We start from the raw sequence: 16,423 nt of genomic DNA on the forward strand, positions 1-16,423 counted from the left end.
TGCTGCTGTGTCTGTATTGTGTGCCCTAACAATTGCTCCTGGATTGCCCTTTTATATGGCCCACGCGGCGTTGCACGTTTTCGATTATCAACTTTATGGTTGCCGTTTCTTAACCTTTTACTATGTACAATAATTTGCGCTAAAAGTTTTTTGTTTGTTTGTTTGTTACGCTGGTTTTGCATTACATTGAACCGCTTTCCCTTGGTAGGTTTTTTTCTGCGATCTTTACAATTGTGCGTTGTATTTTTTGCTCCTGTTATTCTTTTTGTTGTGATGTTTGTCTTGATCACTTTCACATCACTTGCTTTGACTGATTTCAGTGTTTTTTTGTTGTTGTTCTGCTTGTTCATTTGTTTTTTTTTTTGCATTTTCATTTGCATTTGTGCAACAAACAGACAGTTTCTCTTCCATCTCAAGAAGAGTGCGTTTTTAACATATACTTTTTGCTGCACCTCTACGATTTGATCCATACTAGTAAGGTGTATGTGTCTGTACAACATAATTTTTCATTGAATGTTTTCACCTTCACAACAACAACACGCTATAGCTTACGCAAATTTTGTTGTTTTGTGGGGGTGTTTTTTTGTATGTTTTTTTGTTTACAATTTTGCTTGTGAAAACATTTTACAGTCTACTTATTTATATGGCATCTGCTTCTGTAACATTTTTTCTTCTTCTGATTTTCCCTTTTCCATTTTGTTTACCCTTTGTTTGTGCTAGGTGTATGAACGTTTGGTTTCCGACAGCAATCAAGCGAATGTTTGGGAAAACTTATATAGCTATACATTCGGTTTTTTTACACCTTGCAGGCGCTTACTATGAACACCCAATGTTTGTTGTGCACTCATATGCGCATAAAGAAACAAGTGTACTGTAAATTGAATGTGGATAAATAAATTACACTAATCTTAAACGAGAGGTGCACTGCAAATCATTTGCTGCGGTCAAACTACGCGCTGTACGCTTTGATGCGTTTAAAAATAATATTTCACTCAAAAACAAAACAAAAAGGCTGCAGTGGAAAGCGCAGCTAGTGCTGCTTTCAGATAATTGAAACTAAGAAAATTGCACTTTCCTCCACTGTTATCCTTTGCTACAACACCCACCCCACCCCATACTGCTCCCAGCGTGACACAATGTGGTGGGTTAGTTGGTTCATGTTTTCTGTTGGAGTTGTTTGTAATTCCCCCTTGGCGTGACTTTCTATTTTGTAAATTGGAAAGTTTTCCCTCATCTTGAACCCTTTTTTCTGTTTAAAAACCAATTTCGCTCTTTTCCATAGCATCTTCCAGTTTACTATGCAAAACACGAAACGAAACATTGCATTGCAATGCCAAGAGTGGTAGTGAGTTTTGTTTTTGCAACATTCCACCCGTTGCGACGCTGGGACACTTGGTTGGCTTTCGTACAGTTGAATTCACTACTTCCTTACCAGCTAATCAATTGTAACATACATCACTGTGTTTTTTCTGTGTTTTGTTGTGCATTTCACATGCGCACAGCGAATGCACAGCCAGAGTGCACTGGATGCCTTCCGTCCGTCCATTTGTGCTTCTGCTGCTGTTGCTTTTGTTTGTGCGCGTTAGTTTCTATTCGGCGGATCGTTTTTCCCAGTGTTTTTTTGTAAAAAAAAACCAACACCAATACTGGGTGTTTTTATCTGTTTTGTTGCTGTGTTACCTTTCGCCTAGTTCTATGCCAGTTGGTGAACATTGGTAATTTATCGGATTTTCAATCGTATCTATAAAAACACAAAGCGTAGATCAACTGTTGGCTTTGTTTTCTCACCAGCAGTTTTTGTGTTTGTTTGCTTGTTTGCTATGTTTTCAACCTCACGTCGCTCCAACTTCGGACATTTTGGGTGCACTAAATTCGATTTAACTTACGCTCATCATTCGCTTGGTTACCTTGCCACGCCTGCCTGAACCCTCCCACCAACTTTCCTTTTACCTTTTACACCTGCTGGGATGCAAACGGAAGTGATTCTTCCCTGACTTACCTTCGACTGAACGCACACGTTTCTCCTATTCGTCGGATGGTTAAAGTCCGCCGTATATATTTCACCTACACGGTAATCTATGAAAATCATTAATAATACTGAACCGGTGCTCGATCGTCCTCTGGATCGAGAAACAGAGAGAAACGCTCTTGCCAGAAGCAGGAAAGCGCTCCGCAATTAATTCCTGTTTTGTGATGAATGGTCTCTGGTCTCTCCCAGCAGCTGCCTCAAGTAACTCAAGCAGCTCGGGGGAGTTTTTGAACTGTTTTGAATGTTGCTACTATTAGCGTTGCGTTGCTGAAGAAGACATTGTACGAAGTTGGCTGGTGACTAGAAGCGCGCGCATATGCGACAAATGAGCACAACCGGGCGAACGTTGTGCGTGTGGACAGTAAGAAGAGTCTTGAAGTGGATGCCGGGTTTAGATTTGTACTTGACTTGCGGTCGCTAAATGCAATTGATGAGGGTGCAGGTGTAGCTGGCTGGCGACGGTCGCATCGTGATGATGCTCGTGCAGCTGATGCAGCGATCCAAGATGATGCTGTTCCAGCAGTGAGGCTGCATTTGCTATCGACGACAGGGACGAGCTGGACGATGGCGATTGTTGCAGCTGATGGGTGGATTGTTGATTTTGGTGTTGCTGCAACAGTAGCTGTTGTTGTTGTTGCTGTTGCTGCTGTTGTTGCTGTTGTTGTTGTTGCTGCTGCTGCTGGTGCGAAAGGGCCGATTGGTGCTGTTGCTGGTGTTGCTGCTGGAGTTTCGGTGAGGTGCTAAACTCGAACAGGTTAGTGTTAAAGTTACCGGTGCTCCATCACGTGTACTCTGAACGCCAGCTCTGAGGGAATGATTAGGAAATAAGAGATTGAAAGAATAGTGTTTTAGTAAAACAGACAAACGATGGTTCGTAATACATTTTAAAATAAATATGATCGAGAGATTCTCCAAGAGTATGATGTTTTTAAAATCATACTAACAAAATGAAAGAGTTCAATGTGCATTTCACATGGCTAATACTTTCAAATGCATTAGAATAATGTACTCACCATTGAATTAAGTCCTAGATGGTACGATTGCGAATGCGGGACGACTCCTCCACCTAACGACCCAGCACCGCCGAATCCGTTCTGCAGTCCGCCAGAAGTTCCGAGCGCTCCCATGCCAGTCGTATACCACCCACCGTGCATGTGTGTATGTGCTGGGTGTAATCCTCCCGATAAGTGGCTGTGTTGTCCTGTAGAATGAGCAAATCGAAGAATAATGCAATCGAAATTATAGTTTATTAATTTTAAGGGTTTTTTTTTTAAATCAATAATATTCTTTTGATTGTTAAATTTGTACAGTAAGCATTTGATGTTCGTTAACTTACCCATTGAACCGGGGAACGCACCAGGGAAGGAGGGTTTATGGTCGAGCGGCTTCATCAGATCTCCAAGGTGACCGCCGAGCGGAAGACACGAGCCAGGGATTCCTTTCTTTTTCTTCGATTTGGACGAGAGCTTCCGATTTCGCGTCTGGATGCCTTCCTTTTTCATCGTCAGCGGTCGATTAACCTAGGAATTGGAGAAAAGGGGAGGAAAGGTTTCCTTAAAAAATTCTGCAACTTCATCTTAATTATCTTTTTATATAAACTATTTTAAGTACATTTAATAGATACATTCAATTCTCTTGTTAGCACTTTAATGGAACAAATGACAATTATCGTTAAACTCAAACCATCTATACGAAGGAAGCAACGTATCTTTGCATGCCATCGTGGCCAGTGCGCGAAAGACCACCAAAGTGGCCCGTTTGGTCCGATAGTGCACAGACGCGTGCGTTTGTTTGCCCATTTGTACCCCCGGCCTCGGTACAGTGAGCGCCGCCTCGTTGCGCTCGATTTAACGGGATGTGTTTCCCGTATTCTACGATGGGAAGAGCACGCGTTCTACTGGTAGCTCGCACGCGCCGCACAGATGCCTTGCGGCCCTAAATTACCTACTACCTCGGCCGCGGCAAGTGGTTCGACCAGAGCGAGCGATCCGAGCTAAATGCCGCGTAAACGATGCCTACGACTATGATACTGCGACCCACGGGTGGCAGTTTCGTGGAAATCTCTGCCACTGCTACTCAATCGGGTCGATTCTTTCGCCTTTGCCCAGGTTCCAGGCGGCAACATCCATCGGTGGGATCGGTTGTGAGCATCCGGGCCATAATTAGCCGAATGATGTGTGGGGTGAAGGAAGGGGAGAGAGCGTGAAGGAGATAGCGGGGATCAGATCAGGAGTACGGCAGGGAGTTCGCCTTCGCGCAAACCATATGAAATAAATCTTGATGCAAATCAGCATTCCTGCGAATGCGTATACCCTTTCGCTCAGGGCGATCAGGGCCCTCCGATCGTCACCGTCACCCGTCGTCGGATGAAATCGAGCGAAGTTATTAAAGCGTTAATTGGCGTTCTGTACGCTACATCTAACTTCATTACGAAAATGAGAAGCGCTGCCTATCCTTCTCGGTTTTGGTACGTGTGTGAGTGTTGCTGTGGGGCACTGAATCCTACTGGGAGTTCTGGCTTTCTCCAACGAGCATCCTGGCACTCGCTGCCCAGACCGAAAACCTCGCGCCGGTCTGCCAAAAGCGGATAAATGGTACTGATGATTTTTCGAAGATAAATTGAATCATTAAAATTTCTTTAATTACAAAAATTTTCATCCCCCCATTCGGGATTGGGCGAATCGGTCGGCGCACTGTCGCAAGCTTATTATCGAGTTTACACTCAGTATAAAATTTGTTCTTTGCTTATTCATTTTTTTTACTTGATAGGCGGTTGCGGCTACTGCTGCTTGCCTTCTTTTTCGGTGGAATACTCTGATACTACCCGAGAGATTGGGCCAGCACTACGGTGACTGCGTAACGTTAGCCAGATTCTCAGATTGGCCGAACGGATAACGATCTACAGCGGCAGATCGCCGATCTCTCATCTTTCATCTTGCTACTGCACACCAACTGCACTTCATGGCGACCGAAATGTGCTCGAGAGCTTGAATTTCATCGTTTAAAAACCCATACAGAAAACGCACACAAAAGCGCAAACAAAATGTAACGAAAAATGGCTCCAGCAGATTGCACACTAATGCTGTGGCGTTCGGCAAATTTTAGCTATAAACACGGTGAAGCAAGTGCATGTTGTTGATACTGCTTGTTAGAATGACGGTTACGGCCCTTCAGTTCCGGATTATTTTTGATCAAAAAGGTTAACCCTTGCGAGTATTAAATCTTTCCGTGTCCTTTCCACGTCGGATGTAGGGGTTTTGAACTGCACTTTTTTGATCGCAATCTTGCATGATTCTTCATTTCCTGCCTACCATCAATTGTTGACGCAGTCCTACCTTCTTCCGACTCCTTCGCCACAGTGCTGCTCTATAGCTGAGTAAGAGGTTTCCCTCCACGCAAGACACGTTTAAATCTGTCAATTGTCAAATTGGCTTGGTGCAATGCAATGCCAGAAGCAGAAGGAGAACGTAGTCCTACGAGAACAGCGCTGGCAGTAGGACACAATCTGGGTGCGGTCGGGGATTGTTTGTGCAGAACAGGAACAATCAAAGAGCAGTGGATAAACCTCCTGCGACGTTTCAGGTAAGGATATGAAGGTGAACCCACTTATCGATGTCAAATCATCGGACGCAGAAGGGACGGATCTTTTGCAACGGGTGCGGAACAATCCAATCTGCAATTGAAACTATTTTTGCCAGCGCTTTTGTGTATTGAGTGGTGTTATTCTTGTACTCATTTTGAATGTTTCCTTTTTTTTGGCTTTTGGTCGGTTTTTTTTTGAAATGGTACATTGTGTTATACGAAACTTCATACGGATTAGAATGCGGCAATCGTTGGCACAAGAGTATCAATTACTTCCCAGTAGTGGGAATGGATGCAGTAACCGAACCCGACATAGTGTTTGATGATTTTGGATTAGATCTTAGCTTTCTATTTGATGATCTCTTCTTTTCTATGTGGAATCAATAAACCAATTTAATTGATAATTTAATTGATCTTCATCGGAAGCTTCTGGGTTGAGGTTTAAGCCGTTGGCTGTAGTCGGAGCATTGCATATTGCACCTACGGCACACTGCATTAGCCATTTTGTAAGCAACACAAAACAAACTTGGTGCCACACACATCGTCCAGCTTCTGCGAGGTAGGTCGCGAGATTGCAATCGTATTTGTCATTCAAATTAAGTTCATACGTCGTCTGAAGGATGATAATTATCGCTCTTGCCTGGGTGTTTGCGCACATTATCCTACGGCCAAGCGGTGCATACGTGGGCGAGTATAGTTCCTTTGCCACCTCTCTGCTCAACACCATTGACAGCTGTCAGATGATGGTTGATAAACGCCAGTTGAATGCAGTAAGATTGCTTCTCCATAGATCCCCTCGCTGATGGTGATAATTGTGACTGAGCTTCATCGAAATTGTAAATCACACACACGTACGATTCGATACGATCCTTCTGGATCATTGCGTTCCAGGCAGAGATAGTGGTGCAGTAAGCCCACTTATCTTGGGAGCATGCAAGCTCGCCCTACCCTAGTGCCCGTGTGGCTATAAAGATTGATTAATCGAATCGAAAGATTGGTTGCCGTAAAGGTAATAAAAACGCACGTAATATATAATTACATCACGAAAGCAGCAATCGACACCATTGATAAAGGGTGTTCAAAAGTGTGCGGTTGAAATTTATTTTGAGACAAGCGCACACAATACCAGCCACAGCGCACGTCTTGCCAGCGACGTTGGTTTCTCCCACTGGCTAATCACAATTCCCTGTGATGTGCGATGAGCATTGAGTTAAAATTACGCTTAAGAACACATTTTTACAGCCACTAATCAACGCTAAGTAGATTGTGGTTGCGATGGGTTGTGATAAGATCGGCTTGAAGATCGCGACGTGTCCACGATAAGGGCCGAGGACGAAATCATGAGACACTTTGCGATCGGGTTCATCATTGCCAGTGAATTGTAGTGTGTGGTTGTGTGTCGTTTTTTGGGAGCCGAGCTGGCCATAACATGACGAAATACACGTCGATCCAATCGGTAGCCCGGTGAGCGAGCCTGCACGCACTGGACGTGCTAGATGTTATCGGGCGGGAGGAAGCAGTATACGGCAATTCCGATTAGGGAGTCGTGTGACAATTGGTTTTATGGCCCACCTGCACTGATGAACGCTTCGCTAAGGTAAGCGGCCAAGGTGGTACAGCTTTGGACATTATCGTGTTGGTTGATGCCCCGTTAAAAAATCATTATGGGGTAATTTTCTTAACAAACAATCATCAACGCTTGGGGGAGACGGAAAGATGGGGCTTTTCCAACGTGGATGTCAGTTTTGCCGTTTTTAATTCACTTTAAACCAGTCTGCTGGGAGAGAAACGGAAGAGGTGAGGGAAAATGATACTTCCTCAAATCTCACTAACATTTCATTATCTCCGTTCCTTTCCTTCTCTTCCTCAACTTCTTCCTCTTGAACTATTCATAAATTCCACCCAAGATCCCGGACGCCCAAAATCCAAACATAACCCCAAGTTCAAAGCCACACAAACACATTTTAATGATAATTACTATTATTACGGCCATAACAATTCATTTATGCTGCGCTAGGCACATCGTGGTAATATTTCAATATCACCATGTGGCGCTCCACTCCGCCTCTGCTTTCACCCAGCATTTTTACACACACACATACGTACCCAAACCCATACACCGACGAAGGAATACTGTGCTTTGTTGGACACATTTTGCCTCTGCACCGCTGGATTTTCTTTCTTTGTGTTATCATCGGACAAACGTAACAACCGTCACCGTACTGAGGCAAAATGTACTACGTGATGGAAAAGTTCAGCATGTGCCTGTTGTGTTGTGTTGCATTTCTTTTCCTCGCTTGAGTTAACCCAAAGACAGGGGATGGGTTTCGTTGTGAAACGGGTTGATTTGAACTTGATGTACTTTTAATTTTTAATGCTTTTTTTGTTTCTACTTTGCCATTTTTTGCCTCACCATTTTGTTCATCATCGTCTCTCGCTTGGCGAAAAATAGATGTACACTTCCTTTCAAGCCCGTAACACGATGGTCCATCGTTTCATGTAAACCATTTCTGAGAGTTTTGCCCTATGGAGCGTTACTCGAGAGTAGAATGCTAACGGGTCACTGCGGTTTTGGCTTTCCTTGCACTGTGGCAACATAATCCACCCTCGAAAACTGTACCAAAAAGCCGTGTCACACGCACACATTAACATCCCATTCTACTTCCCATGTTGGGCTTTATTTTGGGGGGAGGTAAAAAATTTGCTTCCGTTGCATGAGGCTCCCCTTGTGCTCTCTGCCAGCTACAAGGGCCGAACGTACAGGGTCAAGCGTGCACTCGGTTAGTTTTGCATAAATTTGAATAATTACTTTTTCATTCAATTTCATTAAGGCATAGCCTCTATCATTCACGCTTGGAACCCATGGAACGCATTATCTATTTGTATGTTTCCACTGTTACAGCTCGTATCAAAATAACTTTAACACATTGTTACTGTGGAAGGGTATTTGGGTTGAGCAAAATTGTGTACAAATTAATATTAGTTCGACACAAAATAAAATCCACAAAACTGTGCAGGATGCATCAGTAAAAAGATGGCAATTTAAAGAAACCAACCCCAGTCATTTCAAATCCAAAATCTTCCGTATTAAATTTTCCTCATGGAGAGAGACGGAACCTCAAAAGCGGTGGCCTTGTAACGCGCTAACCCATTGCGAACCAATTTTCTCGCGATCGTATTTATGGCAACTGTCGCGCAGGCTGGTCTGACTGCATGTCCAGGCTGGTGTGGTGGCGCATAGAAAAGTTTTTTTTTCACTACCACCTTGTGGCTACCACCTTGTTCCCATCACCAGGGCCGGGGCGTTCGGCTTGGCTGTCTTTTCAACTGTCAGTCAAAAGGCCGCGGACACCGCTGACAAAAGCTGACAACCATCCGTAACCATCGGATCGGTAATGGACGCGGTATCATTATGCTTTCGCTTTTATGCCGCCCATCAGATGATGCGACGGTTGAGAAGTGAAGGTTGTGAATGCCGGTTGACAATTCTTGCACTCTGCTCGCTTCCCGTGGTTGTGATTGTCCGAAAAGGTGCGCTACGCTCCGGTGCAGATCGCTGTCCTGCTAGTGGGCCCTTATTGATTGCTGAATGCGCGCCAGTACGTGGACTAATTTCATGGTCGACCCTCTGACTTGACTTTTCCAGTATCCAACTACCGTTTGGTTTAGTTTCTTACCATTTTTCTAATTTCCTAGCAGCGTACAACAACGATTGCTGAAGAAGTGTTTTAATCTTCCCTCAATTTCCTGAACCCAACGATCCTTCCTCACCATTAACACTCATGACACATTCAATTTCATGAATACACAGTACAAGCTCAAGGAAGGAAACGGATTGTTCGGCAATGAGCATGAACCAGCCCTCCGTAGTTCCACTTCTTGTTCCACTTCAGCTTAAGCGGAGGGTAGCAGCATCAGCTATTCTTTAATATTCATTGTACCATCGATGCGAGTCCGGTCCGGAGTTCTCCACCTCCAAAACCACCCTCCGAATCAGAACGAATCAGAAGTAAATCAATCTTATCGCAACTTCCCAAACCATTTACACCCTATTACCGTTCCATGAGCGGTCTGAGCAGTTCCTAGGGTGCAGGAGCTGAAGGCAGATCACTGCAGATTGATTATCCTTTTGGCAGCAGTGACGTTTTGGTGGAAAATCTTTCCTTTCCCAGTGACACACTCGGCGAACGATGTGTGCAGCAAACCAGGAGCTAAATCACATCCTCCAACACGAACCAGCCAGGCGTGCCTGCAAGGGGACGTGTGCGCCACGACACTCTATAAGCGGTTTTTGTGGCAGTGAACAACGCGCCACCCGACACGTGCCAGAAGTATGAAGCATTATAAGCTGCACCCCTCGGTGTAGATAATAGCTGGTATCGGGCTGGTTAGCTACCTATCTGTATCTTTGCCAACCAGACGCAGATGAAGGGCGATTAGGGGATGAAGTTAATTTCCTGTTCAAAGATTTGATTTCATTTTTTATCGCACCACCACACATCGCCCAAACCACCACGGATGGATGGTGTTGGCTCAATTTCCTCATTTTCATTTTCATCGCCAGAGTAAACTATTTGCTTTCAATTAAAATAAATCCTTCAAAAAAAGGGGATCTATTTACATTTCGCTAGCCAACTCGTACACGAGTAAAGTAAAGCGGTGTGTGATTTTGATGATCGTGTTTTGGGATTTCAGAAGTAAAACTTCCGAAAGCTTTTGCATAAATAGTACAGTATCATTAAGGCTCGCGCTAGTACGGTACCATGAAGCACAAATCGTCCTCCCGGATATCCTTCATCACATGCATACGAATATTAATCGCTTCCGTGTCCCATTCCGGAGCGAACACACAGGAATCGACCGATGGGGAGAATGGGTAACGTTCTCCTGCAATCTTCCTTCACATCTTGGCCTCCCCCGGAATGGGTCATTATTTCCTCTGTCCCTACCCCAAGATCAGCAGGGTAGTAAATTTTATTGCTTCGACCCTCCGGCCAGCCGGAAGCGCACATCGGAAAGTGAACATCGGATCGAACGCCGGATAATCCACGCCACTGGGATGTGTCGTTCGTCCTGTTGTCCCGCAATGATGACGATGATCTTCCCGTGCCGTGGGATTGATTAAGTTCTTCGGTGCGCGATTTATTGCATCCTACAGCGTGCAACTGCTGCCAGCCAAGTGGCGACGCATAATAACACTGGTACAACCCGGTCCATCGACCGGTCCCCGGTAGCAGTACTTACGTTGTGCAGCTTGTAGTAGAGCCCGCAAGCGTTGCAAACTGGTTCGCCGCCCTGATTCCTTCGCCACAGGGTGGTGGTGGTCGTTTTGCAGTTGGCGCACGATGTTCCCGCACGTCGGGCGGCACTTTGAAGCGACTGAAAGTAGTGGAAAGAAAGGGGAAAAATGGGAAAATTAACAATCATACATCAACATTATCGCTCCACTCAAAGGCGAAAACATTTCCCTTTGAGAGTGTGTGTGTTTTTTTTTTGCGCGTATGTATGCATGCGAGCACTTGCAATTATTGACAGTAAACCAGCGTCCTAGTGATGCTTACTTGCCTTGCCTGCAAGAAGCTGTTAAATCTTCACGATTTGCCTTACGAAACAGCCTCATCGCACAATCTACATGACATTTATAAAGTTCTGGAATTTTACCACCCCGAAGCGAACGGGCGTTTGAAAACGCGAGCTTAAGCTGAAACCTAAAACCTGATCCACCGACCTTACCTCCGATGTGGGAAAGCGCATCGGATCCCCCTCGGGAAAACAATTACGCTCGGAAATTGATTTATTACACCACAATGCCGCCTGCTCCGGTGCTTCTAGCCTTGGCTGATCGATCGATCGATCGGCTGTTCAGTTTGAAAATCGCAACCTGAACAATTTTGATTTGGTACCGACACTCGGGTTTCTTTCTTCCCTGAGGCGAGGAACAATTTGAGGACAGTCGAGGGACCGGAGGAAGTGACCGGTGATGGTGTGTCTAATTTTGCTCAATTTTAGCCCGAAACGATGTTGCGCACTGCTGTGAAGCTAGTGGACATGGGTCGTTGGGCTTTCGGTTTTATTGTACGTCTGTAAGCCTGACGGTAAGGTTCGGCCTGTTCAGCTAGCCTTCGGTCCCCCCGTGTTTGGCCTTGATAACGCAGCGCTGACCTGTACAGCAGAGAAGCTACCGAAACATGTTTAGTGACATAAAATTTCACCACATCTAAAGCTCATCACGTTGATTTGATGGGTTTTGCTATTAATTCGGTGCACATGACTTTTACGGCCTACCGACAAAGGCACATTATTATGGATTTTGTTATGCCGTTCGTTCCTCCAATTGAGAGTGCATTTACGAATGTCCAAACATCGTAAATCGGTTCGTTAGTCAATCATCACATGTCGTGACAGTCATCAAGAGAAATATGAAATATGTGTGTCGTTCCTCAAAGCAAAGCAGCCACTGTAACGTACTGTGTTTTAATTTTTTGTCACCTAATTCAATCCACCCTGTAGTGTTCCGCCTATCACTCAACTCATTATATAAGATGGGTTAATTAAGATGTTTGAAACACTTCAACGATGCACCGTCTAGCTTGATGCGTTTGTACCATCACTCGGAATGCAGTGCCATTGTCTTAAAAGTTTGAATCTAAAGTTTGATTACTACATTTTGTTACGCTATGTATTCCTTTTTCCTCACTGGGCAACTATTTATAATGCAGATGAGCGATCGCTTCCTATGTCGACTATTATTAATAATCTAATGCCACCAAAACAAACACTATGATGAGCTTTTTAAAAGCAATAGAAATGAAACTAATGTCCAAAACTCTCCATCATGACCGGTTCGCGTGCGGACAGGGTTGACTGAGGCTAGATAGGGGTTTCTCGTGTTGCCGAACTCATTAATATTTAGTGGTTTGTTGTATTGTTCCTGTCTTTCTTTTTGTTTTGCGCTTGCCGGAGCAAACAACTGTGGCCAACCTTTTGTGTCTCTCGCGAACGAGGAAGAAATTGTGTGATGTGTTTTGCTGGCTCTAAACTTCAAACGCTCTGGATGATGGATTGGCTTAACACTATAATTGTCCGCGATTGCTTTAGCTTTGGGTTTTTCGCTTCTTAAATCGAGCCTAGCGCGTTTAGATAATGAACGAGCAGTGAACATGACAAATGAAGTATCGTTGCATAAATGTGTTATTTTACACGATACGAAATAATGGTTTCATGTTATTTTTTGTTCCTGCGCAATGCTTTAATCATGCTTCTTTGAGATTTAAAAAAGATTGAGCATCTAGTTGATACTCTTTCTGTATAAAAAAAAGAAAATGGGGAGCTAATAAGTTAATGATTTTTAGTGGAAAATGAAAGTGAGTCGTGGATAAATAATGGATCCAAATTTCATTTCCTAACCGCACCCTGGTACAGACGCGACGCTCATGCACTCTGCCTTGATTACAAAATAAATCCCATTTCCGTGACGCACACTATTCATTCGAATGTTTCCTCCCCACTTGGTACCGTCGCAGCTCCCCTCCACGCTTTCGTAGGAGATCCGAACACACACACACACCTCGAATTTGGTGTGGAAAATGGTACAAAAAAAAGAAAGAAAGTTAACCCAAAGGCCCGGAACACTATTCCTATTCCACCGTTATCCTGGCAGCGGATTGTCGGATCATTTCCGTTGAACGCATTCCGATGGCAATATCATTCGCATAACGATCCGCTTGGTGTCCACGCTCTCGTTACCATACCCATTCTTGGCAGGAAATTCCCGTAACATCACCCCGCACTATTCTCGTTGTTCCTCCCAAATCGGCAGGGGCACCATTTTTCGGGGTGAAAATGAGTCGAATGTTATTGAGTGTGTGGTGTGTGTATGTGTGTGCTCGTGGTTATCGATCGAAGCAAAAGTTGGAGGGAAGGAACGATTTTCCCGTACAAGCTCCCATTCCTCCAACGTCACGCCAGGTTGCTGCTCATCGTGGTGACATTAATTATGACCAAATTAAATGTTGGAAGCCACGTAACACGAACCAGGACAGTACAATCCCAGGAAAAACACGATGAACGGATGGTGGCAAAACGAAACTCTCTCGGGGACAGCAATAGTGAAGGCCTTTTTTTCCATTCCGCGTCCCAATGTCAGCCGTTTTCCTGATGGTGGTGGTGGTGGTTGATATGAGTTTTAGCACGCAGTTAACCATAAACTCCGACGCGTCAGCCTTCACATACACACACTCAGATACACACCAACCCGATCGGATGGTTGGGAAATCGGGTGTTGGAAAATCGATAAAATCCATTTTGTTTTTCCTCGCCCTGCACCCCACACCAAACACCCTCCATTGTTGCGCCGCAGTGGGTGGAAAAAGGGCATTTGAAAGCGATCGTTCTCTTTCACTCTGTCGCATATGTATCGTTTCGCTCGTTTCGGTCGTCCAAGCGCGACAGACAATTGCGTTGCAATCCCCCCCCCCCCCCCCCCCCCGGCATCGAAGCACTCCACGGCACCGACGACGCGGTGATGCTTGTTGGGCGAGTTCGCGCACAAAACAGAGCAAACACGCCCGCGTAAATGTCAAAGTAAAACAAAAAGAGAGTGAAAAAACATCGCGCCTTCCGACGGTGCTTGCGAGATGCGAGAGCGAATACACGAGCTGGAGAGCAGCAGCGGCAGCGAAACCGCGAGCAAAACGCCATTTCCACGCCTACTTTTCAAATCTCGATCGAAAGTCCCTAGTGTGCGAGAAAGATGGCGCGAGATGGCGCTCTGTATCGATACTGCATGAAAGTGCAGTGTATGCAGTTTGGGTTTGGTGCGTGGGAGGGAGGAAGGGATTGAAAGTTCGGTTGCTTCGCTTGGTGGTTCCTGACAAAGTTTCGTGTGGTGTTTTGGATTTCTGGGAGCTTTGACACGGCACGGAGAAGGTTGGCGATGTTTTGACAGCTTGTGCGTAAGAGCGCAAGCAAGCACATGCGAATGGCGTAACCAAGGCAACGCCAAACACCAAACACGCTGCCAAGCCGGTGGCGTCCTTTGCGGCGTCCGTTTCGTACGCTTGGCCTAGCTGTTTGGTGTGAATAATGGATGAAGCCTGCCAGCAGAGCAGGAGCATGAGGAAAAGGAGGGTGACGAAAGGTAGAATGGATGACGCACGGCAAAGCGGAAGCGTTGCAGGTGGTCAATCAAGGTCCGGCTTTTTGGGGCTCAAACCACAGGCAATACACGGTGGGCCTACGAACGTAGTGGTAGCAGTAGTAGCAGTAGTAGTAGTAGTAGTAGTTCATCAATTTTGTATCCCCACACAATCCTCATCACTGGGCGGGAAGAAGATGGATGATGATATTGCCCGTGTTGGTTGCGGTCATACGGCCTCTCCGATGGCAATGAACAGAACTCCCCTAACATGAGGAGGAAACGGGAAACATCGGAGAAGGGAAAAACAGTGCTTGAATGTATTGGGAGCTAGGCCACCGTCGGGAGGCCACCAGAACCTGCGCCTGTCAAACTGACATTAACCCAATTAAAAGCATAACCCTCTCGTACGTCATCGTGCTCCCGGTTCCTGAATCCATTTCACGCATGTCACTCCCCGGGCCTGCGGTCCCGGGCGTGCTCTGACCCGGGCTTCAGAAGATCCAATCCAATCCAATTCCAATCCATCAATCCAGTAATTGTTGTTTTCGTTTGCTAAGCCACCGCACGCCACTTGTTCCGCTCGCACTGCCGCTCTACCACCGCACCAAACACCAAATGGATGTAAGCTTTTGGGAACGTTCGAGCTGTCAAACGATTTGGTCCCTCACGCCGGACCCGTTCGGGCTCGGTGGTCAGTCAGATTTCTTTTGTGTTTCTGTGCTGTTTACGGCGGGGATGGATGGATCAAAACGCTAAAAAGAGCTAGAACATGAGCGAAGCAGCTAGATATCGCGTGGTTTCGTGTCATTTCCATATCCTTGCTCCATCCGGAACCGGTTCCGGTATCGAGTATCGATTTCCGAAATCAGCTTTAATTAAACGCTGGTTACCCTGAGGGGAGTGGAAGGCTGTAGGGATGGTGTAGGGAGGGCAACACGAAACCAGTAACCAGTGGGCCTCCTCTCGGGCTTCTCGGGACTTTCCGGGATGGACGATTTGAGGGTGGTTTTCGGGCGAGTCGTGGCGTGGAGGACCTGTTTGACTGAAACTGGTTCCAATCGATCGACTTTCGATCGCTACACCAGGGCCCGGGCGTGCACCGTGTTTGTCTATTCATGTTTGTCATATTTTGGCCTGCCGTAACTGGTGGCAGTAATGCTCCGCTAGTTCACGCCTGCGAGCTTTGTTCCCTTTCGCCCTCGATTGTCGCTATGTCGTATGCGTGGTGCCGATTTAAACGATTCAAATTAAATCATTTCAGCTCGCGAGATGATGCGACCTGCGGGATTTCATCGTTGTGCCGGCTTACGGTCTGCGTGGGAATGACATTAAGATTGAGTGGCATTAAATTTGCTTGACAGTGGTGGATTGGGTGCGAAAATAATACCATTCTCGTTGAGATACGATCGGGCACACAGGAATTGGCTACTTGTGCGTTAATCGATTTATTTTGATTGCATTATTAAAAAAAAGATAACAACACGATGGAAGCAGACAAGATATTTCATGATCATGGGCTGCTCCACGGCTCGTAATTGGAACGAAATTTTGCATTACGATATGCGTTGGGTGTATCATAGGTTCCCCAAGCAGAAGAATGATGCTGTACTTAATTGAGAAAACTCCCCCTTCATTAGATACCGATTATCGGAAGGTAAATATTTTCGATCAAC

At 45.5% G+C, this 16,423-nt stretch overlaps 1 protein-coding gene across 2 annotated transcripts in view; it reads right to left on the minus strand.

Annotated features, from left to right (window-relative positions):
* Positions 1-349: 349 nt before the first annotated feature.
* The window catches only part of LOC3290975 (GATA-binding factor C), a 103,013-nt gene continuing 86,939 nt past the window's right edge, over positions 350-16,423 (minus strand). For both annotated transcript variants that reach the window (XM_061642157.1, XM_061642156.1), the window contains exons 5-8: positions 10,856-10,990; positions 3,366-3,549; positions 3,043-3,230; positions 350-2,832 (exon numbers count right to left, since the gene is read on the minus strand). In XM_061642157.1, coding sequence (XP_061498141.1) covers positions 2,797-2,832; positions 3,043-3,230; positions 3,366-3,549; positions 10,856-10,990 — 543 coding nt within the window. In that variant the 3' untranslated portion in view covers positions 350-2,796. The remainder of the gene's footprint in view (positions 2,833-3,042; positions 3,231-3,365; positions 3,550-10,855; positions 10,991-16,423) is intronic.

Source organism: Anopheles gambiae, chromosome 2 (assembly GCF_943734735.2).
Source record: "Anopheles gambiae chromosome 2, idAnoGambNW_F1_1, whole genome shotgun sequence".
In the NCBI taxonomy this organism is placed as follows: Eukaryota; Metazoa; Arthropoda; class Insecta; order Diptera; family Culicidae; genus Anopheles; species Anopheles gambiae.